The sequence below is a fragment of the Mya arenaria genome, chromosome 11 (assembly GCF_026914265.1).
Source record: "Mya arenaria isolate MELC-2E11 chromosome 11, ASM2691426v1".
Classification (NCBI taxonomy): Eukaryota; Metazoa; Mollusca; class Bivalvia; order Myida; family Myidae; genus Mya; species Mya arenaria.
This window is the reverse complement of record NC_069132.1, coordinates 43,696,890-43,724,673: the sequence shown is the minus strand read 5'-3', so window position 1 is coordinate 43,724,673 and position 27,784 is coordinate 43,696,890. Positions and strand designations below refer to the sequence as shown.

The 27,784-nt window shown below is 34.5% G+C and overlaps 2 protein-coding genes across 2 annotated transcripts; both read right to left on the bottom strand.

Annotated features, from left to right (window-relative positions):
• Window positions 1-2,111: 2,111 nt before the first annotated feature.
• LOC128208985 (arginine kinase-like) lies at window positions 2,112-8,320 on the bottom strand. Its single transcript, XM_052912766.1, has 2 exons — window positions 8,154-8,320; window positions 2,112-4,346 (listed from the first exon to the last, which is right to left on the bottom strand). Exon 2 carries the CDS (start codon window positions 4,191-4,193, stop codon window positions 2,991-2,993), a length of 1,203 nt encoding a protein of 400 aa, XP_052768726.1. The 5' UTR covers window positions 4,194-4,346; window positions 8,154-8,320; the 3' UTR covers window positions 2,112-2,990.
• A 6,996-nt stretch (window positions 8,321-15,316) lies between these two features.
• LOC128207185 (prolyl 4-hydroxylase subunit alpha-1-like) lies at window positions 15,317-25,889 on the bottom strand. Its single transcript, XM_052909968.1, has 14 exons — window positions 25,595-25,889; window positions 24,724-24,884; window positions 24,397-24,470; window positions 24,111-24,204; window positions 23,094-23,254; window positions 22,052-22,106; window positions 20,543-20,697; window positions 20,100-20,282; window positions 19,721-19,782; window positions 19,321-19,420; window positions 18,828-18,893; window positions 18,079-18,132; window positions 16,109-16,177; window positions 15,317-15,761 (listed from the first exon to the last, which is right to left on the bottom strand). The coding sequence occupies exons 1-14, from the start codon at window positions 25,834-25,836 to the stop codon at window positions 15,582-15,584; spliced, it is 1,656 nt and encodes a 551-aa protein (XP_052765928.1). The 5' UTR covers window positions 25,837-25,889; the 3' UTR covers window positions 15,317-15,581.
• Between the last annotated feature and the right edge of the window lie 1,895 nt (window positions 25,890-27,784).

Sequence of the window (27,784 nt, the reverse complement as noted above, 5' to 3'; positions counted from 1 at the left end):
ATTATTAGAACAAATTCGGTCCTTTTCATCCAATTTGAGTCAACGAGGAAATCGACCCAAGCGAGTTCGAGCCAACGGAGTTTGGCTGTTTTTCTTTTCAATATCGACATGAAATGTTTTTGGACAATTTTAGGGTGGCGGAAAGTTCCTCCTGTGTGAATGCAGCTGCGCATGTAATCAAATTCTATGAAGCGAGCCAGCTTACATAATAAATTCTTCACGATTAAAAAAAATGTTAAAAAAAACTTGCGCAGTCGATTAGGAAACTGACTACAGATCCAGAGGTACCGTTCAAATGTGAGGCAGACACGAAAACTCTCTGAAACGTTTTTCATTCTCTATATAGTCAATGTATTTGCATTTATAATATTTATTTCATTTTCGAAATAAAAAAGTAAAGCCTACCTACCGACCCTATTTTTAAGATGTACATGTATTTTAAGTCATTTAGATGACCTGAAGTAGTATCTGATTGATTAAGAAAGGTTTGTTCGCTACGCTCACTCCACCCATTCTTAATCATTAAGGTTTTACTTCATGTAATCTATCTATTACATAGAATATGCCTACATTGAGGAAGAGCAACAAACCTAAACGCATAAGTATACGAAGTGTCCATTATTGTTGGCTTCACGTGTGAGCGTTAAACTAAAAGGTATGGGCCTAAACTTGCACGCGAAACCTCCAGATATAAGGACCAGTGTCTTGCATCAGACATCGTTTTTATGTGCCACACACATTTGCCATTTTAAATTACTCAATGCATGATAATGTTACAGCATGAATTCCTCAAGGTACAGTGACTTAGGTTTTTGCGGCGCATTGACTTTGTGTGTCGAACATCCGTGGCATGTTATCAAATATCCTCCACTGCGTGACAAAGATACAGCAACCACTTGATAACCTATAAAGTATATTCATATATGAGACATTATTTGAGATGATTCGCCTTTAAGTGTGACCTTGACCTTCAAGGAAGGAAATGCAATCGTGCACGCTACACGTAACCTTTATGTGCCGGACATCGGTACCAATTTATTTCATCCCCTTATGCATAACAAAGTGACAGCCCGGACACGACCACATAAACTGTAGGTATTTTATAATTAGCACTGGTTTGAATTTCCCATAGTTATATTAAGTAGATGTCAATTCCAGAACGAGGCTTCTCGTACTTCAGAACTACCCTCCGTCGGCGCATCATTGTATTCAACCGGATATTAACGATCTTCGCCTTTTTTACAAATATTAATGCAGTGGAATTTAAATTATAATTGATTTTTTTTCGCATATTCAAAATATATTTTTGGTTGATTTTTCCCTGAAAATTGGTAATTTCAGTGGCTAAGTTACGGAAAAATTAGGGTCCGTCGCGTGAACCGGCTATCACAAGGAAGGGTTAAAAGACCGGCTATTACTACAGTGAATACTAATAATAGTTTACTGCATTTCTAAAAGATTAATTTTGGTTATCGAATATCAAAAGAATTACCGAATATTAGTTTTGCAATTTGTTTGCATTACTAATAAACAGCATTCCATTTTGAATAACTTCTTTATCTTAATCTTAAAGGTAGCGACGTGAGTCTTGCGCGCGACACATTGACAGTGCGTGCTAAACGTCTGTGCCATGTTATTTAAAATCCCCATCAACTGTATGACAAGGTTACATCCCAGACTCGGCACGACCACCTGTTCTCATGTGCTTATATGAAGCATTCCATTAAAACTGACCTCTAAGTCTGATCTTGACCTTTTTTCGGCACGTCACTTTTGTTTGTTAAACACATGTGCCAAGTTCTTTTTAAAATCGCACACTGCAATGCAAAGTTACAGCTCGGGCAAGACCAAAAACGAAGAAAGGTTGATTGGACCGACTTTCGGACGGTGTGACTTAAATAAAAATTATGCCCATCTTCGGGTGCATAATAATAAGGGTTTCTGAGGTCATCCGCTGCCTCGATTAACTCAACATGCACAGTGTAATCAACATAAAAAAATGTCTTGCCATTATGACACGAATTTGCATGACCAAAAAGGTAATATTCGTCGTAGATTTAGAGTTTTCCAAAAATGGCCATCGGTATCATTTATAACTAGGAACTCGTAAAAACACATCACAATTTATTTCAAAAGACAAAAATAAAGTGTTTAGTTTTAAATCCTGAATAAATCACAGACAGTTGGTCCCGTGTTATCTGCATGCAATTTACATTTTGAAGGCACGGAATGGTGACCTTTTATCACCCATCGGCGTTAAATCAATCAATGTAAACCTAAATAAATACATGTAAATAAATACTTTAAAACAAACAATAAAGGTAAGCGAAAACCATAACAAAATGTATATGCAGGCACCAAAACAATAAAATATTAACGATATGCATCCAATAAAAATTCATACAAAGCGTAACCGGGCTATATTGATATTATGCATGGGCTGTTTGTGGCAGTTTCATAAACAAAAACCTATATTAAAACACACAATAAAGGTAAGCAAGAACCATAACAATATATATAATATGCAGTCACCAAAACAATAAGCAAATATTAACGATATGCATCCAATAAAGAGTCAAACAAAAGGTAACCAGACTATACTGGTATTATGCGTAGGGTAGTTGTGGCTTTTTCCTTAACAAACACCTGTGTTTTGTCATGTGTCTTTGCTGTTTATTTTTGAGTTTTTACTCAAAAACTTCATCCTCAATATCATCTAATTTGTTGATGAGAGGCAAGTTTATTTTTGGCTTTGTTGTGGTTGCGGTTGTGCATTCGATCAAGTTCATTTGGGTTTTGTTGTTTTTTTTTACTCAGAAACTTCATCCTCAATATCATCTAATTTGTTGATGAGAAGCAAGTTTATTTTTGGCTTTGTTGTGGTTACGGTTGTGCATTCGATCAAGTTCATTTGTTTTTTTTTTACTCAGAATTGTCATCAGCGAACTTGTTGATAAAATGAAACAAGCTCATTTTGATGTTGTGGTGCTTTACTCTGAAACTTCACCCTCCATGTCAGCGAGCTTGTTGATGCATCGAATCATGTCTTGTATCAGCTCGTACTCAGTAAAGCCAAGCCTTCTCCAATTGGAAACATCCACTCTATCGATAACTTGGGAGTGTTCACCGCTCGTACCTCGGGCCTGACATTGGATGGATCTTGCTATATCATCAATCTTTTCAAAGCCAATCTTCTTGATGAGTTTGGGCACAAGACAATGGACAGAGGCTCGGAGACCTGTGCCGAGGTTGCTAGGGCAGCACGTTATCATGCCGAGCATCGGATCGCTCATGAATACTGTGTCCTTGTTTGTCAGCTTCTTCAGCAAGCGTTCGATTGTGGTAACAGCTCGGTTGAATCTTTCAAATACGGCTTTTACGTCACCGCCAGATTCCATGCTAATGATTCTCAAATGGTCGCCTTCGTTAACCCATACCAGAAACTTCTTGTCATGGGAAACGAATATACCGCGTCCATGTGGCCAAAACCGATGGTAGCCCGAAGCGGCTTGCATCTTGTCTTTGCCTTTAAACAGAAAGTGATCTTGAATAAGCTGCTCCTCTTCCTCCGCCGTCATCGTTGAATGGCGGAGAAATTTTCCAGCGAGATCCTTCGTGCTTTCATCACGGGCGATCTCATTGAAAACGTTCTCCATCAATTCCGCAATTTTCATCCTTGTTTCTTTCGTTCCTGCTGTATTCAATGGAAACATCGCTAAATTTCTTGCGCAGCGTATCCTAGTAGATACTATCAACTTTTTGGCAACCTCTGACAACGCTACTTCAATTTTTGCAGGATCCATATCGGTTGAATGTTTCATCGTGCCGTCCAGTTTGTACCCAACGTGATATTTTTCAATGACAGGGTAGTAGAACTCTTTAAAAAGGTGGTAGGACTCAAGATCTCCGGCATGGCATCCGACGAAAGAGGATGGATAACAGACTCCGGTGTTAATGGCCCGCGCAATGGTCCATCCGCTGTCAGATTTCTGGTCTTTTAGCTTATCAAATAGCTCTTTGGACATAGCTTGAGTCATAAGCGAGGGTTTTTCGGCAGTTTTGAACTGATCAATTTCTTTGGGCCATTTGTTTTCTGCAAGATCATCGTTCAAAACAAGATCGCGAAAGAAATCTACGTTATCAGCTTTATTGGCCAAGGATTGTGTCAAGGGTGCGTTTGATGCGTCAGCCATTGTCGTGATTTTATCAGTGTATCTTATCGCCTTTGTGTAGGTCTGTACTTCTTGAGACGTGCACAAAAATGCCTTTTCTGTATTTAGATGCACTTCAAAACGTAATAAAACGCAGATTAGGTGAAACCTACCGAGGAGATAAGCGGGCTTAACCTGAAAGCAAATCGAACAGATAGTGAATTTTACTATTCAGCATAATATTCATTGAATGGCGATTACTTTTAGTATTTACCATCATTCGTTCATTTAAATGCAGATTTATTTATTTTCAATTTCATGACAGCGGGAACACTTGTATTAGCATTTCTTATTTGATTTCTTATTCGCTCTGGTACGTAACAGCTTTCATAATATGTTAAAATCTAATACCTATATGTGAGTGTATGAAAATCTCAAAATGAATTGAAACGGAAAGAAATGTTGTATCATTGCCGGCTTTCAATGATTTGTACGTATTCAATTTAGGACAAAAATATTTTACTTTTTCAATTTTTTTCCCATACGACCAGCTGATCGTTAAAATATTACAAGAATTATCTTAAACGATTGTATAATTTGTTTCAGGTTTTAGGATTTTTAATTTTATTACACCATGGCTGCAAATCAGACTGACATTATGAAAACTATTATTTATTTATCAGCAAAAAGTAACAATCCACCGAAGAATAGACAGCATTGAATCAAAATCCACGCAGTTTTTCTTCCCATACAGAACAGTAACCTCTGTCACCATGCAAATCACGTGACTTCAGATACTTAAAATATCATATCGGTAAAGATTATAAATTATCTTTAATTCTTTATATAAAAAAAGAATTTAAACTCAATGCCCCTAGAAATTTGATTAAATATTTCCTACAAAAAGAGAGAAGAAAAATAACCATTTAAAAAAGTTTATAGCTGATTTCAGCTTTACTCGCCAATGGTTGCAGAGGTCGTTTTTGCTTGTCATGGGAGATCACTGCGTATGAGATTGGTATTGAATGAGCTGCTTATTATTTAAGATGTAAAAAAGTTCACGTCAGAATTTAAAATAAAGAACACAATTACAAACTGAAATATGTAAATCTATAAAACATATCTTGCCATGTATTTCAATATAAATAGTCAGCAATCATTTTATAGTATCGCCAATTTCTCGTTCAATTGTATATTTGTACATCAAATACCTTAATTAAAACACATAATAACCTGATTTTTCGAATGCCTAACCGATCGAAAGAGAAAGACAAATTTTACATAAACTCATTTAAGTATCTTTAATAATTGTTCTCTAAGGCTTTCTATTATTTCGTTTTTGTATAGAGGGTCACATATAGGGATTAATCGATATTTGTTTATTAAAGCTGCACTCTCACAGATATACCGTTTTGACAACTTTTTTATTTTTTGTCTTGGAACGAGCCAATTTTTGCGAAAATGCATGGAAACCAGTTATAAAAGTCTGCTGACAAAAAATTAGATCGCATATCTTTTACATTTATGCTCAAAAATTTATGTTTAATGCACTTTTCTTAAGCCATAAAGCATAAATTTTTGAACAGAAATATGAAAATCTGCAATCTGATCTTATGTTAGCAATTTTTTATCATTGGTTTGCAGATTTTTACGCAAAAAATTGTTCTTTCCAAGACAAAAAAATAAAGAAGTTGTAAAAACGGTTTATCTGTGAGAGCGCGGCTTTAAATTATTTATCGTAAATGAAATAATACAACGATGGTAACATTAACAATTATTTAACATTTATTATATGCATTTTGTTTTATAGTGAGTTATCAGTGAAATAATATTGAGGTCACTGTTTCAAAAAGTGAAAGTATCAATTTGATATTTTTCACAATTTGAAACTTTATCCCGCTCTGGGTTACAAATCAAACGTCAGCACGATTAGGGCTGGGACACAATTTCAATGACGTCATTTCCGTCTTGTAACTGGCGTGTGTTTTGAAAATTGTAATTTATGACTTTAATTCCAATTTTAGGCATATAATAAAAAAATAATATTGTTTGTATTAGTGTAAGATAGCAATATATTTCTTGTGTACACTAAAAGGAAATATTTCACTTTTGGCTACGCCACTCGTGAAATGTAAATTTTAGTGCTCAGTCGATGAAATGTATTATTATCTTTCTCTGACACAAACGTTTATCCGCGTTGAAACTCCTACCTGAAACAAAATACTACCCTTTCAGATGAAATAACCCACTTGTTTATAACTGAAAATTGATACAAATATATGACACACATGTTTTCGTCATTTATATTAGTAAGTCTTAGTTTAAACTTAATTTATTTGACAAATAGCATACAAACGTTATATGTATAGAAATGAAATACATCACAATGTGTTCGAGAATTAGAGAACAAGATATAATTTATATTATTTCTGCTCCTCTACTTAGATAATGTTCATAAAAAACAGATGAGACATGGCATATGCTACGTTGACAATAAGTTTAATTGATAGATTTTTTTCCTTCTAAATATTATCTAAAAATGATAAGAAATGAAAATGTTGGTCGCACCCCGATGAGGGGGTAGGCGTGTTCAGCCCGATACGCCAGGCTTAGTAAGGCTAACATAATATAATTTGATTCTGGTAGGAATAATATTGAAATAGATTTAAAGATTTTTATGAGTTTAATTTAAATTGTTGATTTCACTTTTATTAAGTCTTTCAACAAATCTGAATACAGTATAGAAAGTAAAAATGTTAAAGTTACTTAAATATTTTGCTTTATGCTTGTTTTTTTGCAAATTTATGTACTGACTCTTAATATCGGTAAAATTGTTTTTGTTTATGAGTTCACCTGTAAATACTGAGTATAATTTTTGTCCACATGGGACATGGTCTTCTGGATATTATGCAAATCAACCTTCAAACTATGGAACTTAATAAGCAAGGCTTCAGATAATCATAAATAAAAAATGCCAATGCTGTCGTTGCTATGAGATACTTTCCTGGAAATGTACATTATCAATTCTCGTTCTCAATACCGTTGCTATTAGATACGATTCTAGATAAATAAGCAAAAAATGTATAAAAATAAGGTCTGTGAAATTCGATATGATATTCGCCGACGTCATTATCAAGTTTATTCTTATTCTGTAGACATCTCATCTAACACGTCTTCAGGGAGTTCTGATCTTAAATTGGCTTTATAACCATCACAGTGTATGTGATCAATTATTAAAATTTGCATCTTCGATCGAGAAGAAAGCAAAGAGAACTCTATAATTGTAATATCCGCCTGCCTCCTATATTAAGGAAACACATAGCTAGAACATTGGCTTTGCCTATAACCTAAGAGAAAATACGATTGATGTTTTCATTAAAGTTCGATCTAACTTGAATATGCCTTCGGCTTTCGGAAAACAATGAAGAAGAAATCTGACAGAAATTTCGCATGGAAAAGCAGCAATTAATTTCGAAACTATGGTCGACAGCAAGAATAATGTCGTAATTAGAACGCTTTGTTTCATCTCGACAAATCTCGTTAATATTTAAAAAAATATACATTGTGTTCCCCTGAAAATGTGTTTGAAATGCATTGTTAAGTAAATCGAAACAAACGGTGATTAGAATCATTTGTTTCTATTTGTCAAAAACTGGAATTGGTTGTAATATTTAGATATAAATAATTGCAAAAAAACTCGTTTAATACATATGTTCCCTTAACATGTAACTTCTGAGTTTATCCTGTCATTTTCAAGACCGCAGCGTGATATGATTTAAACACAATATTTATTCAAAAATGTATAACTTATTTCCGCTTAAAATAATCATTTATTAATGTTATTATTAAATAATTATTTAAAATTATTATTATTATTATTATTATTATTATTATTATTATTATTATTATTATTATTATTATTATTATTATTATTATTTAATAGTAATTATTATTATTTTAATTATTATTATTATTATAAAATAATGATTAAAAGCAACTCACCTTTCTTTAACTCACCAAGAGCCACATCTACTTTTCAATCTCATGAAATATCGTACGTGCGTCAAGTATCATATACCCTGTTATCTCCAAGATAAGTCGACTGTCCTCATAAGGACATGATAAAATGATACCGCAAATCTTGTGCGCACTTATTCGCCTGCTTACATTCAAAACATATACTAAAGTTAACAACCTTAAATAGTTGTGTAACGTTATTTGCGCGGAGTAAAAGGATGGTGCCTATTTTTTAATCGATCGAGCACATCCCTGGCCAAGGATGAATATTTGCGCGGTTTACTGCCAATGTGAGATCGATGTTCGCTCTTGTGAACAGAATCCTTCGGAAGGAAAGCCATGGATCCGCTCGATAGCTGTCTCCCGCCTCCCGTATTTGCAGAAAAAAGCACAATACTGGGATAAAAAATATGTATTGCTACTGTTTTTGCGGCTTGCCTAGGGAAAAATCTTGCGTTGTCCTAAATAATGATGCAATTGAACCTATCGGCAGGCATACCAAAATTACCACGACCTTATTTAATGATCTAAGGCAAAGGCAATCACACATGAATGATAAAACACAACAAGATAGCACCGAGGCAAAAGACACTAAGGGCACACAGAAGCGACACAAGACACACACAACAAAACACACACAACAAAGCACACAACATAACTCACACACGACACACATCAGATGCAAATGAGGCACACAAAAGAAATACAAAAGACATTCAAGAGACTCAACAGACACGAAAGATACACAAAAGACACAGAAGATGCACACACGACACAGAAGATACATAAAAGACACAGGAGATACACACAAGACACAGAAGTTACACAAAAGACACAGAAGAGACACACAAGACACAGAAGATACACACAAAACACAGAACATACACACAATACACAGAAGATAAACACAAGACACAGAAGATACACACAAGACACAGACGATACACACAATACACAGACAGACGATACACTCAGTACACAGAAGATACACACAATACACAGAAGAAAAACACAAGACACAGAAGATAAACACAAGACACAGAAGATACACACAAAAGACACAAAAGATACACACAAAACATAGAAGACACACACAAGACACAGACGATACACACAATACACAGAAAATACACACAATACACAGAAGATAAACACAAGACACAGAAGATACACACAAGACACACACAAGACACAGACGATACACATAATACACACACAGACGATACACTCAGTACACAGAAGAAAAACACAAGACACAGAAGATAAACACAAGACACAGAAGATAAACACAAGACACAGAAGATAAACACAAGACACAGAAGATACACACAAGACACAGAAGATACACACAAAAGACACAGAAGAGACACACAAGACACAGAAGATACACACAAGACCCAGAAAATACACACAAGACACAGAAGAGACCCAGAAAATACACAAAAGATACAGAGGTACACACAAGACACAGACGAGACACACATGATACACACAAGACACACACAAGACACAGAAGATACACACAAGACACACACAAGACACAGACGATACACACAATACACAGAAAATACACACAATACACAGAAGATAAACACAAGACACAGAAGATACACACAAGACACACACAAGACACAGAAGATACACACAATACACAGAAAATACACACAATACACAGAAGATAAACACAAGACACAGAAGATACACACAAGACACACACAAGACACAGACGATACACACAATACACAGACAGACGATACACTCAGTACACAGAAGATACACACAATACACAGAAGAAAAACACAAGACACAGAAGATAAACACAAGACACAGAAGATACACACAAAACACTGAAGATACACACAAAACACAGTAGATACAGAAGTTACACACAAGACACAGAAGACAAACACAAGATACAGAAGAGACACAAAATACACAGAAGATACACACAAGACACAGAAGACACACAAAAGATACAGAAGATACACAAAAGACACAGAGGAGACACACGAGACACAGAAGATACCTAACAGGCACAAAATATACACACACGACAGAGAAGAGCCACACTTGAGACATACAAGAGACACAACAGCCACAAAAGAAACACATAAAGCAATAAAGAAATGAGGAACACAAGTGACACACAATATATAAAACGTACAAGAGACACACAAATCAATACAGAAATGAGAGACACAAGTGACATACAATATACAAAACTCACAAGAGACACACAAATCAACACAGAAATGAGAGACACAAGTGACACACAATATATAAAACGTACAAGAGACACACAAATCAACACAGAAATGACAGGCACAAGTGACACACAATATACAAAAGAGACACACAAAATAAATAAAAAAAAACACAGAAGAGACACACAAAACATCAAACACACGAGACAAATAAAAGACACAAACAAGTCACACTTGACATCAAACGGTCACACAGACACAAGGGAGATAGGTCGATTTACTATTTAACTAACATAACTCGCTTAAGCTAGTCATCATCAAGTAAAAAAAATAAGAAACTAACTTCCTTGTTATCTTTTGAAATTGATGCAAAACTGTTTGGAAATGTCAGCTCGTCATATTGTTTTACTGTCAGGAACATTTTGAAACAGAAGTAGTATCAAAAATGTTTTTTGCTGAATGTATAAATAAAGCGCAAAAGCTTTAAACTCCAAGGGCATATTGAAAGATAACAAAACCCCCATTTGATCGCTAAACGAGAGAAATGATGCGCTCTTTTAACAACCTTTTGCCGAGAGTATTAAATATGTAGTTATCTATAATCTGCGTATATTTTTTGTAATTATATCGAATATGTACTGGAAAAAAAACACACGCCTAAATCATAATACCCACGGGGGATAATCAGGCTTTGCGTTTAATGAAATGACATATATTTACCCTACTCCAGACATTGGGCAAATATGCCCACGAGGGTAAACCTACCCCATTGGGTGTTTGAGTTTATAGCATTCAATAAATTATTTCACTGTTTTTTAATGTTCACAGTAACGGAAAATTGTTAACGTCAACTCTTCGTAGTACCCCCAACCCCACCACCACCAAGCACAGATACACGATCTCAACGACCATTAATGCAAAGTAGTCTCCCTTTGGTATACTTAAGCGCTTATAAGAGAGCATGTTTTGGGGAAATAGTCAACCTTCGAGGTATTTCACCTGCACAGATACCACTTGCCACGACCTCATTAATGCAAATTAGTCTCCCTTTGGTATTTTTTAGCGCTTACATGAGATCATGTTTTGGGGAAATAATCAACCTTCGAGGTAATTCACCTGCACAGATACACGCTTACCACGACCTCATTTATGCAAAGTAGTTTCCGTTTGGTATATTGTTGGTACACTTAACAATTGCAGAACCAAGGGCACTTTAAGTAGCAAAGTGCTTACCTGAGAGCATTCTTTTAGCAAAGAAATGGAAAAAAATGTCACAGGTCAGGGAAATAAGAAGGATGTTTAACCTTGTTCTGAAAAAATATTTATTTATTTTGTGGGCTGATGCCCTGTCACGAATATGCTGGTTGCCTTTCGTCGGCGTTTATTCATTTTTTATTTTGACAAATGTAACATCTTGATTTTTGTAAAACTTGCCTGTGATGGTTTTACCAAATTTGCATGAATTTGAACAAAAGGGACAAGACAATTAAGGAAATGGTTTATAAATCCTTCTTCATGCTTCTTTTTCTCTTTGCAATGGCCGGCCTGGCTTTTACTAAGACATTATTTGTTGTTATGCGTCACCTGGGATTCATTTTCCCACCTTGAGCAACTAATTTCTAGGATCACATGTATGTAATGACACAATAGAAAACGCTTAGCCTTTTGTTTTTTGTCTGGTGTCAACAAATTGGGGGGGGGGGGGGTATGAACACGATGGATCTTCTCTTCTAAAATGCCTAAAGTGTGAAATATCTACGGCCATATTCATCTACAATAGCTCTTACAGCAGCAATGGTTCTCTTTAGTGCTGCAACAACAGGACTACAAGGACGCATACCGTCTTGCAGGTAATATAGACAAAAAAATAACAAAGGGGAACATGTTGCTACTGTCACCGAAGAACTACCATGTATGGAACACAATTCAAAAGAAATCTCTTTTGAAGATACCCGTAAAACAACTCGCGCTTTATGTTCAGCCCAGATTTCTAACTTTTTGTTATGTTTCATTATGTTTTATCATAGCATTGAAATACAGCCACTTTATACGAGTGTGTATAATTCAGCAGTAATTATAATTGTCAATTAAAAGCGTAATAAATAAAGATGATTACAGTGTGTTAAATCAGCATTCGCCATAAACTATATCGTATGCTATGTGAATTCTACTGAAAGCCGTTAGTGACGACTCTATTTATTGCGATACCCATCGCAAGCACATAATTTATTTGCCCTCTGTGAATTTGCCCACGTAGGCAATGGAAGATTACAAACTAATATGGGCTTCAAATCCTAGCTTCATAACTATATGCGTGTATAAAAATATGCTTATTAACAAAGAATACGAATGCTATTCGTTCAGTTACATAGAAAGGGAAATTGTAATTATATTTGTTTTCAGATATATAAATGCCGTACTTTAAATTAAAGATATTCATACGCAATGTGTACTACACGAAGGTGACATTTTAGTTCATTCTTTTCATTATGAATTTTAATCGAGACAGCTTGGCCATCTCCGCCAAACGACGAGCCCCAAATGGATGACGATTAATGAGTAAAATAAAGTTCGAAAAATCAAATGGTGGCGACGCCTACAAAGTTGGTGCCTGCCTGTAACTAATGTTTAGTATCAGACAGGAGACTTGTTTTCATGGAAAATTACAAAGCAGCACATGGTCATTTATATTCTGTTTTTTAATCACTTAGTTATCTACTTTCAGCATAGCTAAATGTAAAAACAATGCCGTCATTGTAAACCGTCCATATACATCCGAGATTGTTTCGACGGAAAATGGGCAATTGAATGGATTTTAGACTCCATTTTAAAGAAGAGGCAAGATCGGAGATTATTTGCCAATAATGCACTATTTTTATTACCGATTTACTTTCGACCATTGCCAACAAACAACATAGCTGGTCATGTACAGGTATGGTGATGTTTTAAGCACAAAATTGATTTAAACTTATGCACAAGAAACATGATCCTCTGCTAATTTGCTTTTGCAACACTGGCTGAGAAAAAAAGTGTGACTGAAAAGATGGACGGGAAGGTGCGTACGGAGTGTCTCCTTCTGACAACCAAACCCGATGCTGGGAAAAATATAAGACGAGGAGTTATGGGGAGTGGAGTCCTTTCTCGGTCCTTTTTGGCATGAATGCCTGTCCAACTACACTATGACTGGTTAAGAGATTGTGGATTGTGACTAATAAGATGGACGGGAATGTGTGTTATTTTCCGCCAACCAATACTGAGACAGAGTGAGAGGTTGTGACTAATAAGATGAACGGGTAGGTGTGTCATTTCCGGTCAAACAGCACTATGACTGGTTGGGAGGTTGTGACTAATAAAATGGGTTGAGAGGTATGACTGGGTGAGTGACTTTGACTTATAAGATGGATGGGAATGTGTGTCCATACCCTTAACCAAACATTATGACTGGGTGAGTGACTTTGACTTATAAGATGGATGGGAATGTGTGTCCATACCCTTAACCAAACATTATGACTGGGTGAGTGACTTTGACTTATAAGATGGATGGGAATGTGTGTCCATACCCTTAACCAAACATTATGACTGGGTGAGTGACTTTGACTTATAAGATGGACGGGAATGTGTGTCCATACCCTCTACCAAACATTATGACTGGGTGAGTGACTTTGACTTATAAGATGGACGGGAATGTGTGTCCATACCCTTAACCAAACATTATGACTGGGTGAGTGACTTTGACTTATAAGATGGACGGGAATGTGTGTCCATACCCTTAACCAAACATTATGACTGGGTGAGTGACTTTGACTTATAAGATGGATGGGAATGTGTGTCCATACCCTTAACCAAACATTATGACTGGGTGAGTGACTTTGACTTATAAGATGGACGGGAATGTGTGTCCATACCCTTAACCAAACATTATGACTGGGTGAGTGACTTTGACTTATAAGATGGATGGGAATGTGTGTCCATACCCTTAACCAAACATTATGACTGGGTGAGTGACTTTGACTTATAAGATGGATGGGAATGTGTGTCCATACCCTTAGCCAAACATTATGACTGGGTGAGTGACTTTGACTTATAAGATGGATGGGAATGTGTGTCCATACCCTTAACCAAACATTATGACTGGGTGAGTGACTTTGACTTATAAGATGGATGGGAATGTGTGTCCATACCCTTAACCAAACATTATGACTGGGTGAGTGACTTTGACTTATAAGATGGATGGGAATGTGTGTCCATACCCTTAACCAAACATTATGACTGGGTGAGTGACTTTGACTTATAAGATGGATGAGAATGTGTGTCCATACCCTTAACCAAACATTATGACTGGGTGAGTGACTTTGACTTATAAGATGGACGGGAATGTGTGTCCATACCCTTAACCAAACATTATGACTGGGTGAGTGACTTTGACTTATAAGATGGACGGGAATGTGTGTCCATACCCTTAACCAAACATTATGACTGGGTGAGTGACTTTGACTTATAAGATGGATGGGAATGTGTGTCCATACCCTTAACCAAACATTATGACTGGGTGAGTGACTTTGACTTATAAGATGGATGGGAATGTGTGTCCATACCCTTAACCAAACATTATGACTGGGTGAGTGACTTTGACTTATAAGATGGATGGGAATGTGTGTCCATACCCTTAACCAAACATTATAACTGGGTGAGTGACTTTGACTTATAAGATGGATGGGAATGTGTGTCAATACCCTTAACCAAACATTATGACTGGGTGAGTGACTTTGACTTATAAGATGGATGGGAATGTGTGTCCATACCCTTAACCAAACATTATGACTGGGTGAGTGACTTTGACTTATAAGATGGATGGGAATGTGTGTCCATACCCTCTACCAAACATTATGACTGGGTGAGTGACTTTGACTTATAAGATGGATGGGAATGTGTGTCCATACCCTCTACCAAACATTATGACTGGGTGAGTGACTTTGATAATGTGTACGACTGCAGACTAAGAGGACATGGAATCGGTTGACGCTGCAGGCGAATTGAGGTTATTTTAAAAGTATATTTATGCAACTAAGTTAATAGCTTAAATTATCACCTTGGTAACTATTAAAAGTGTTTTTATAAGATTTTAATCACTTTTGAAAAGCCGACGATTCCCCTCTAATACATGTATAGTCTTCAAATTGTTACTAATCAAGCAAGTCAAACTAGTCTTCTAACTCCAGTCGCTATGGTAACGGTCAAGGTCACACGGTTTTGTGAACTCTTGACCGTGACGACGGATCCACAGGTTCCCCACCCACTTGCTGCCTAGCAACACCGGACACGCGGCGTGTAGTGTGTCGGGATGTTCCGTCCCGTTGTTGAACAAGTTGTACCAAAAAACAGCGCTGCCCTAAAAATAAAAAATAACCATGCGACGTTTCCGAAAACATAAGTACAGTTACTGATTCTGATAGTAACCCTTCTGAATACAGTGCACATGTTCATTTGTACGATGAATTAAACAAACAAAGACAACGAATACTGGTGAACGTTACATGTATCGTTACAATACTGTATCATCTGAATTGTTCCTAGTACACTGACTTCAAGTAACTGTAATTAATTTGTTATGATATTGTTTCCTTTTCTTTAAATCTTATTTTTTCGTACAAACATTGTACGTTTTCATAACACATTAACCACATAACTAGTAATAAAATGCTGTCTAAAGGTCGTTTATCCAACCTCAATTACTACCTTGTTTGGAAAGAGGCTTATCCCGGCATTAGGAAACACGGTGGCGCCCCCGGCTTGTACGTCAGACAACTGAAAAAACGAACTGTTATGCCATTTTATCTGAGTGTATCAGTCATTGTAGTGTCAAAAGGTAACCTCGATTTAAAAACGTTACGAGTATTTTAACTGATTTCAAACCAATATCTGGTAAAATAAAAATTGTGTTGTAGAATAAAAAAAACTCTTCCGAGATACATTGATTTAAATGAACACCGAACTTTTATATCTATTTGAGCGAAGGATACCCAATGCATATAGAGACTCAAGACTACACTTCACAATATCGTACAAATGAGAGTGACTTAGCATAAATGGCTGTTATTTTCTTCACAAAAAAATGAAGTTTAAACTTATGAAAATTCTAGTAGATTACATTGTAGACACTCCTTCCAATCGAAGTCTAGGTCTTGTTACTTGCATTGTTCTGGATTTAATTTTTTTTTATTAGAAGTAGAGGCTGATTTATGCACAAAATTACACAATTTACCAAGTTATTTCAAAATTCACTGATATATTTGATGGTCTAGAATAGCTTTAAGACTAATTTGACATACAATTAGAACCAGATGCAGTGCCAGCAGTAAATCCTTCCATGGCGTATACAATTTGTCGTTGGTGACAAACCGAATGTAAAAATTGACAAACTGGCCAACGATAAAGTCACTGTCAACAAGACATTCTCCTGAATGGGTAGAAAGTATGGTAACTATTTTAACTGAATTACTCTTTATGGGTACATTAAAGCTGCACTCTCACAGATTGACCATTTTAACAACTTTTTTATTTTTTGTTTTGGAAAGAGGAAATTTTTGCGTAAATATCTGCAAACCAATGATATTAGATTGCTGACAAAAAATCAGGTCGTAGATTTTCATATTTACGTTAGAAGATTAATGTTTTATTGCTTACCGTTACTAACGGTTTAAGAAAAATGCATAAAATATCGATTTCTGAACTTAAATATAAAATCTGCGATCTGATTTTTTGTCAGCAGTCGTTTATAACTGGTTTCCATGGATTTTCGCAAAAAAATGTTCGTTCCAAGACAACAAATAAAAAATTTGTCAAAACGTTCAAACTGTGAGAGTGCAGCTTTAAAATCCAAGGCCATGTAGGAAGCAATAGTGAGGCAACAATATCTAACTAGATGAATTGACTATATTTTACCGGACCTGATCTGTCAACATTTCTTCCAAATGTTGTGCCAGAACAGGTGATCGATCTGTTTAACTAAGCCAAAATTACTCTTTTTGATAGATTTTAATATACTCCATTAGGTAAATACAGATATCTTAGACTGGCATATGGTGAAATCCATGCATGCGATATATTTATTAAACAAATGGAGGAGCGTCATGGAAATTGATTCTTGTCAAGGTCATTTGTTGATAGTACTGTTTGTTTTGGCAAAGACAAGTGAGATAATGACATGCATTTGGACAAACTCGTAGAGAAATGTTGACAAGGATTTCTAAAACTTAATGCTGAAATGACAGAGATTGGTTATCTTTGGACACTTACTGCTCTCAAGTGGACTTTAAATTGATTTTTAAAAGTTAAGAGCTGTACAGGACATGCTATCGTGTAAATCAATGTCTTTGCTGGAAACCAAATTAGAACTCGGAAAATTTCTTCACCGCTATGAACCCAATATCAGGAATCTGAGTCCGTTGAGACAAAAGCTTAAGAAATACAAATACGGATCATCACTCAAAATCCTATACATGGCCTCACGTACTTAAATCTGAAAATGGATGTTGTGTTGCAAGTCGATGCATCCCAAGATGGTACTGGTGTCGAAAGCAATGATTTAAACAGAAAGAAACTATGCCAAAATCACAAAATTAGTTGTACGTGTTATAGTCTTGTAACAAATGTACCAATCTTATCCTGATATTTTAGTGACAAACGTAAGATATGTCTTTACTCACATAAACCATGAAAGTCGCTATTCGTTGATCGGATGTAAACGAATCCTCGCTCGACTAAAACATAATACGTAAGTTGAAAATATCTGATATTACCAATTTGGTAGTTAACAATTAGTATTACATGCAAATTATTACAATTGAAATACAAAAAAATAAAACTATGCAATATAACATAAAAAAGTGGGTTGGGTATTTTAATATATTTGCCTAAAAAAGTTTGTTATACATCGTTAATAGATGTATAAGGTGATAAAAACCAGGTCTAGTAAGAATTGCTTTAATAACCATGTATCACCTCTAATTAGATTTGGAGTGAATAGATTAAAAGGCACATCTATCCATCCAATTAAATTTGTAAGATGTTTAGTTAATACAAATAGCATGCTATTTTGTCAAAATATACGTTTTTGTAACTACATTACAACATACCAAATATGATATAATGTAATGACAAATCCATGTCCTTGTACAAGAATCGAGCATTTACGGCCAGACAATACATTAATTCAAGAAGTTAAAATCTCACAGCAGGTTTTGGCTAAATTCCCCGCCAAAGCAGGATGGGTGAACAAGGGTATAAACTTATCTTCAGCATTTAGACTATCATGATTTGAAACCAACAAATTACACTTATCAATAAGTATATTTCTTCTTGATTATTGTAAGCAGGACATTGTATAGATTGACTTTTAAAAATACATAATTTATCATATCATCTTAGCATATTTTTATACTCATTACATACCTACCACGTTCGTATTGGGGAAGTAATCGTGGTGTAAGTAATATTCTCCACCGACTCCATAGTTTCCGATCTAAAACACCATTGACTTATGGTTTGGCATAGTTTGTACAGCCGATCAGATTCGTGCAAATGAACGAGTTATACGATGTAACTTTATACAAAGTTATGAATCATACTTTCTTTCTAATAAACTTGTCTTAAGTATTTCTGAATATATTTTGGTGAATTCATCGTAAATATATTTTTTTTCAGGGGTAAATTTTCAGCATTGGAAATTCTGTATGAATCAGTCATTCAATTTTCCGCAGGACTCTCAGATATTTGCATAGTTTTGAAATATAAGAATAACTATGCAAATATCTGTGAGTCCGAAGTATAGAACTTGTTTAAGAATAATGAGTGACCAAGACAAACAATGAGTAAAGAACTAGAGATGCTATGCAAGAATAAGTCACTGTGTTAATGAATTAAATGGTGCGTTTATATAGTGAACTTACTTGATACTGTTCATATGACCTGCTGTTAAGTCCCGTAAACGCTTCTACTCTTTTGATAAACGTTGTGTTCTTGACGTATTCTTGTCTATCAAGAAATATACTGAAAGTAAATTAACCATATGGTTATTAAAGTGTCGATATGTAATATTTTTCATATAATAAACACTGTTTCTGATTCTAATGTTGGACTGGAGTTTAGACTCTTTTCTATGTCATCTTCAATTAAAATGAACTCGTGCCATGCCAATTTCAAATTACGTTTTCGGTTGAAAAAGTGAAACGCCAAAGGTCTCATTTTAAGCATTGACTATATCACTTTCAGTTTTGCACAGACAATCAAATAGAAGAAACAATTGCAATATTTAGTACTTTTCTGAGTAAAAAATGATAAAATGTTTACTGTTGACTTGTCCGCATTTTATGTACGATGGACTTGCCAATACCAACAGCCGAGCGCTGAAGCTAAATGGAAAGTTGAAGATTAATATTAGCCGTGTTTTGATTGGTTAATTTTTTTTTAACCCGGATGTTAATAGTTTTAATTAAAACTGCGAGCACAATATGTAGAGTTAAAAACTATTAATAGATTTGAAACATAAACATAATTATTACACACAAGATCCACTGACCTTTTGTTGTGTTTTTGAATTAAGCTTTATTTTCAAAACAGCCTTCGTTACAAATTGATTTGTTTTCTTCATTACGTAATTGTTGTGATTTACGTATCATATATAACACGACCAATTATTGGAAATAAAATATAACTTCTTATCTCTTACTCTAGGAGACGCTGTTCGGCTGACTCGATCGCTTTCAATTGGGGTTATTATATCATGGACGACGACGATATATGGGTCTAGACTCTTTTCCTCCATTTTGATTGGCTGAAGGAGAAGTAATGGGTGGTCCCTCGTTTCTAGTCGACATTCGAGAGGACGCCAGGGCTTTGGTAGTGTGAGTAACTGCAATTTATGCAAAGCATTTATATTATTGATGAACTGGACATTAAATAAACTGTGTTTCCCTTTTTGTCATTTTATTTTGCAATTTTCTTTCAACTGACTAGATATCAAATGTCATTAAAAAGGTATCACTTATTTGTATCCTATTACAAAATGGTTGTGGAAGCATGAGTGCCTTAAAGGTCAATTGATACCTTCAAACATTAACCAGACGTTATTTGAATGATCAATATTTCAAATTATACACATATGTGACTTACATGGTTCACTTGGTGTCCTTTGCAAAGTTCACTATGTAGAAGTTGTTCTCTGTTCATTACTGCAGGTTTCGTGTAATCTTGCGGAAGGTCAGTGATTGCTGTCCCATCTGTTTCCGTTAGGTACTCTTTAAGCTTGAGGCGATGGTACCTACTGTCTGTTTGAAAGAATTGTTTTCAATAATACAATCATTTTATATAACGATAACAAAAACTGTTGGTTTCCGTTTTCGCGACCTACATTTTTTGACACCCCGGCCTAATGTGTTTTCTTTGCAAACAGACAAAACAATTTTGGCCGTGATTTTGTTTTCTCCTTTTGAGGTTCATGATTGGTAGTTTATTGTACGGGAAAGACGCATAAATTTACCCAGATCAAATTGTGACTATTTTTATAGTGAAAATAATATAAACATATCTTGAAGTAAGGGACTAGGGAAGTCATTTTTTCATTTTTACGAGGAAACACATAAGTCAATTGTTATCAATATCAATATGCATACATCAGATATTATCAAAGCATTTAATACGCTTATTACTGACCCAAATTAACCACGTTTATCAATAAACAGTATTCGAATTTTATCAATGATTCAACACCTCTTTTTTCAACAAAATCCCTGAGCATCAAGTTACCTTAAAACGCAAACTCTCAGGCCACCAAGTTACCTTAAAACATAAACTCTCTGTGCATCAAGTTATCTTAAAACCTAAACGCTCTGGGCATCAAGTAACCTTAAAACCTAAACTCTCTGTGCATCAAGTAACATTAAAGCATAAACTCTCTGAGCATTAAGTTACCTTTAAACATAAACTCTCTGAGCATCAAGTTATCTTAAAACCTTAACTCTCTGAGTATCAAATAATCTTAAAACATAAACTCTCTGAGCATCAAGTTACCTTAAAACCTAAAATACATGTGTATCAAGAAACCTTAAGAAATAAACTCTCTGAGCATCAAGTTACCTTAACACCTAAACTCTCTGTGCATCAAGTAACCTTAAGAAATAAACTCTCTAAGCATCACGTTACACTAATACCTAAGCTCTCTGAGCATCAAGAAACCTTGAAACCTTAACTGTCTGAGCATCAAGTAATCTTAAAACATAAACTCTCTGAGCATCAATTTACCTTAAAACCTTAACGCTCTGAGCATCAAGTAATCTTAAAACATAAACTCGTTGAGCATCAAGTTACCTTAAAACCTTAACTCTCTGAGCATCAAGTTACCTTAAAACATAAACTCTCTGAGCATCAAGTTACTTTAAAACATAAACTCTCTGAGCATCAATTAACCTTAAAACATAATCTTCCTTAGCATCAAGCTACATTAAAACATAAACTTCCTTAGCATCAAGCTACATTAAAACATAAACTCTCTGAGCATCAAGTAACCTTCAATCCTAAGCTTTCTGAGCATCAGGTTAACTTAAAACCTTAACTCTCTGAGCATCAAGTTACCTTAACACCTAAGTGTCTCTGAGCATCAAGTCGTCTTTTAAATTTACTTACCACGAATCTTGACGACCTCGTTATAATAGAAGACAGCTGCCTCGGGTTGATTGACCTAGAAAATAATCCGAAATTCAGGACTTTAATGTACATGTATACGATGTATAGAAACATACATATTTTATTGTCCAAATCTAAAATAATTATATTTTATGATATAATAAATACATTGACATTATCAAATGTTAGTAGAATGCCTATTGTTCAATGTGGCCATCTAATTAACAAACGGGTCGAACAATCACTTTTTAGAATTGATACTTTCTCAAAATCCTTTTTGAAACGGAGAATTTAATTGGTCAGATTAAGTTTCAGATTATATGAGTTTGCAGGTAAACTATTCAATTAAATTTGTGATTCTCAATAAATATTAAACTGAAATTGCTTATTTTGCGATTTTCAGTCGTACTCTTGTAGATCTATAAGATGACCTCAATATCAAAAACCCAAATTATTGGAAAACTGAACTGTGGATTACTGGTAAACAGTTAAAAACAATGTGTTATACTTTGTTTATAGTCATGGATTTATTCATGCGTTTGGGGTACTGCATTGCTGTTAAAACTTTGTGCTGGCACAAATTGCATATTGTTTAAGTGTGACTCGAATCATCATGTATTATGAACGTCATTTAGCCGGAAATATATAATAATAAGGTAAAGGTAAGTTTTTACTTGTTTTAACACAATTATCGAGTTTCTCAATGACTAAACAGAAATGTCGCTTAATCGCAAAAGGAATTCGTGTCAGTTGCAGCATATCAGACAATCGAACATGAATTTATTTTATTTCCACCGAAAATATAGGAAACGCGTAAAAACCAGTTCGTCAAAGGATGCATGAAAATACCTCTAGAATAGAACAGTAAACTTAACTAACGGTCTGATTAATGAATGGACTTTTATAACACTTCACTTAAAAGGCCGCATAATTATTAACTTGAAACTGTTTGTAGTAAGCAAAAACGCATGAAAGAACATGAGTCAGTCGCTTTTTCGGCCATAGGATATTTTGCTTTGCCACACTGCACTTTGTATCATACCAAAGACGCCGCCTTTGCCGCTACAATGTTTATCCTGGTCACTGTTGTCGTGATGTTCCCTTCTGCCAGACATTTGCCTGCAGCCTGTGTTAACCACGCGTGTCCTTGGTAAGGCTTATTGTTCAGAAAACAGTACATGGCGATGTCCAAACACTCTATTGCTATATGGTAATAGGTAAAAGTCAAGTCAAGACAAAATTATTTGTAAAGAAAGGCCTCCGGCCAATAATGCAACATATACAATACAAAACATAAAGTTTAAAGAGTTGTGTTTTCTTAGAAAGTCATTTTTCAATTATTACATTAATAAAGACTACTATATTTTTTATAGTCATCGTTAAGACTTTGGATAAGATTTATGAAGTTTTGGAAGTCTTGTCTACCTGTGTACCATTGATAGATATAAAATTGACTTTCTTGTCTGAATTTGTTACATTGAAAGAATACATGAAATTCACCCCCTACACATCTAATAACAAAACAAAATTAATTAAGCAATATCTAGTATCTACACACTAGATTTTCCCTTTCGATACCCAAATGTCGACCAGTCTCAATAACCAATGTATTGTAATAATACTAAGTTACTTTCTTTTAATCAAACTTGTATTGAGTATTTTTGCATGTATCATATTTATTTTCCAAATAAAGCTTTAAAGGCACATGTCTAAATGTTTATGAATGTCTATATAAATTTTGATAAGACAAGGACAATAACAAATGCTAATGGAATGTTTGCCTGAACCCTGTCTTAAATTTTAATCGCAATAAATTATATTCATATGGTCAAAAATAAATCCGAAAAGGTAATAGTTTTATCATATAATTACTTTAATAGTGAACAGCAAATTACAGTATTGACTATTGGTATATTACGCTGTGGATTGAAAAATCGATAGCCGCGCCAAGAAAACGCTGCAAGAAATTAATACAAAATGATTGTATACGTTAACTTATAATAAGATATAATAATTCAGTAAATTGATGAAAACTTGAAAGTTCGTAATATGTACTCACCAGTGAGTATTATTCCTGATGTATAATTCCTGATTTTTCCATTTGCTATATCGGATGTCTTTAAGTCATAGATTGATTGTAGAGTTGTAATGCCCTTTAAGAAAGACATTTTGGATTGAGGCAAATGTTATTTGATCTTGATTAAAGTATTTCCTATAGTTCGAACAGAAATTATGGTATTGAATAAAAAATTCGGAACAGAACAAATTCTTTACCAGAAGGTCATGTACGCCGACCCATTGTTTTTGTTTAACAATATCTCAAGTATAGTCTTAAACGTACTTACATGAATGGCACCCTCATAATCCGTGTCAGCAAGTTTAGGCAATTCGTTCAACATCTTTAGAATTTCGACCTTTTCTTCAATCAAGAATACAAAATTCATTAGAAAATATCAAGATGTTTTTGCTTTATCTAATTCTGATGGAGTTTTTTGAAACATTTTGGAGGGTGGATGAGAAATAAGAAATAAATTTCAGCGATTATTTTTATTGACTATTAGTTATGATAGGGTATAATAATCTCATTTTAAACACTTAATATCTATAATTATAGTCCAAATGTTATCAAACGTATGTATTTCTCTATTTATATCACATTATTTAAGTGTTACCTTTTTCATATAACTTTATTTCAGAAACGAGTTTTGTGGCCGTCTCGTTGTGGATGATCGAGTGGTTCCGAATGAAGCGGTAAGCATTCAGAGGATGGTGAACCGTGAAGTTTGGTTGGCGAATCTCCTCTCCGGATAACTCAGACAGATGCTTTACATAACTTAAAATAACGTGATATGATAATTATAAAACAAAAACTTGACAGAGTTTGAAACAAGCTGCCACCAGACATTATATCGGCAAAAACTTGTCAACGAAAGCATTCAATCAGTAGAGTGCATATAGCTTAATATTTTTTGTCTAAATTTATCCGATCGATACTTGCTGCAAGGTAAGAGAACTACCTGATTTGGAGACTTTTGTTTTTTTTATCAAGAGCCAATGCCGCCCTTGTGTCCTTTCAGTGCTTTGATTCCAATAATATTCCATTGCAAAAATGGTTTTATCATTATGATTTTTTCATGATCATTTTTATAATCTGAAAAGAAGGCCAATCAAAAGCTTTCTACTTTTAAATTATTGAAAGTTATTGAAACTTTTAACATAGTTGCATGAATTTCTTTGAAGATTGCTTTCATTCGAAAATCTTTGGACTTTGACTAACAAAGCTCTCTATAAAATTTAAACATACTGAAATGGCGTTGTTTCTATTGTATGAACGATAGATTGTCGTACGGTTTAAAAAACTTATTAAGTTTAAAACGATTGTTAAGCGAGACTGGTCTTACGAAGTTTAGGAAACCGGAGTCTGGGAGGAAATCATTTGTCCGGCGTAACAACAAACCAAAACAAAGAGGATAAGGTGTGTACGTTTATTTAGACTCGCAAGGCCCATTCCGTAGGTAAAAATGAAAAGTCTATCATACCAACCCTTTTATAGTCTCCAGCCTAGTCTTTTGTTCTTGAACTTTGCTTTTCAGACCTGGGAGAACTTTTCGCATTGCGACACGCGTTTCACGTAAATGTTCTTGCATCTTGGCCATTGAAGAAAATATCTCTGCTGGATAAGGAGCTTCAGAACAAACACTTCCATCACAAAACACGTTTGAGATACTATTACAGAAAATTAAACATAATCCAAATGCAAATATACAAAAATGAAAAGGAAACATTTTTACGGTAAACCGTGGTTTAAACGCGTTTATAGATAACTATCGAAGTAAAGTTTCACGAAAAGTTTATTTCATGTTGAATTTGTATGTAAAATGTTTTATTATACATTTTCTATCGATTATATGATTGTTAACCCGAAGGCTATTTTAACGATCAATTTATAAGTAAAGTGTATACTAAGGTTTAATCATGAATTTACCACTTTTGAAGGAGGTAAGCCGTATATTACATATTTGAACACACTACACTCATCACTAGTGTTGAACGAGTTATTTTGCAATTTATGTTTTGTTTCTTTTAAAGCGATTCGTCGGGCTGCTCGCCCCCATTTTCTCGAAAGTTCTTAGCTGTACCAACTTAAGTATCCAAATTCATTTGGCCAAAGCAGTTTCTTCAAGTAGATTTATCGACATAAAGAAAATATCATGGTTATTTATTTATTTTTTTGAATGATTTTAATTATCTTAAAAATATTTTTAAAAACACGTTATGAATATATTCATTTTGACCGATTTTTTAGACGGGGTTATTTAAACCTATGGTAAATGTATACCATTTTTATAGTAAGCATAACTTAATCCTGCTATAAGAGACTTCAGGTTGGTTCCAATTCCTCGAAAATGAAAAAGCATAACACGTTTCAGTCTTTTATTGCATTGAGTCAAACGACTTATTTAAAGCCTCATTTAGCCAAAATACCTATTTGAAGCTTCATTGAGCCAAAACTACTTACTTAAGGGGTCATTAAGCCCAAATACTAACTTAAAGCTTTATTGAGCCAAAATACTAACTTAAAGCTTTAATGAGCCAAAATACTAACTTAAAGCTTTATTGAGCCAAAATACTAACTTAAAGCTTTAATGAGCCAAAATACTAACTTAAAGCTTTATTGAGCCAAAATACGAACACAAAGCTTTATTGAGCCAAAATACTAACTTGAAGCCTTATTGAGCCAAAATACTAACTTAAAGCTTTAATGAGCCAAAATACTAACTTAAAGCTTTATTGAGCCAAAATACGAACTTAAAGCTTTATTGAGCCAAAATACTAACTTAAAGCTTTAATGAGCCAAAATACTAACTTAAAGCTTTATTGAGCCAAAATACGAACTTAAAGCTTTATTGAGCCAAAATACTAACTTAAAGCTTTAATGAGCCAAAATACTAACTTAAAGCTTTATTGAGCCAAAATACTAACTTAAAGCTTTAATGAGCCAAAATACTAACTTAAAGCTTTAATGCGCCAAAATACTAACTTAAAGCTTTAATGAGCCAAAATACTAACTTAAAGCTTTATTGAGCCAAAATACTAACTTAAAGCTTTATTGAGCCAAAATACTAACTTAAAGCTTTATTGAGCCAAAATACTAACTTAAAGCTTCATGTATCCAAAATACTAACTTAAAGCTTCATGTATCCAAAATAATTTCTTAAAGGTTCATTGAACCAAACTACTTACTAAATCCTTTATTGATGCTGTCAAAATGCTGACTTCAAGCTTCAATTAGCCAAAATAGTTTCTTAAATACAACTTAAGACGGGGTTCAGGCAAACATTATATTGTGGTGATCCATTATGTGTTATTGTTCTTGTCTTATCAGTATAAAATCTTTATCGTCATTATCATAAAATTGATTTCTGCTTCAAGTCTTAAAAGTCTTTAAAATAGAATATGCCACAAATTATGCCAAAACAAATATAGCGAGCTTAGCTTTATTCCGTTAAAAGGGACTAAAACTTGTTTGAGAAACTGGCGCAAGATACGGCGAGGGATTTGGACCGCATGATCAATATTTCCCGGTCTTGGTTATTTTACGGATTCATGGCAATTTTTATTCCCCCGTTTTCAACAACAACATCAATAACAATAACACAACAACAACCTCAATAACAACAACAACAATAACAACAACATCAATAACAATAACCTTTCAACACTACTCAAAGG

What these genes read in the sequence shown, in the direction of transcription:
- LOC128208985 (XM_052912766.1), bottom strand. Translation starts at nt 4,193, where the DNA reads ATGGCTGACGCATCAAACGCACCCTTGACACAATCCTTGGCCAATAAA.
- LOC128207185 (XM_052909968.1), bottom strand. Translation starts at nt 25,836, where the DNA reads ATGTTTCCTTTTCATTTTTGTATATTTGCATTTGGATTATGTTTAATT. An exon ending in ATTATGAGGGTGCCATTCAT is followed by an intron (nt 24,205 to 24,396) that starts GTAAGTACGTTT and finishes TCTTTCTTAAAG; the next exon opens with GGCATTACAACTCTACAATC. An exon ending in ATCAGGAATAATACTCACTG is followed by an intron (nt 23,255 to 24,110) that starts GTGAGTACATAT and finishes ATTACCATATAG; the next exon opens with CAATAGAGTGTTTGGACATC.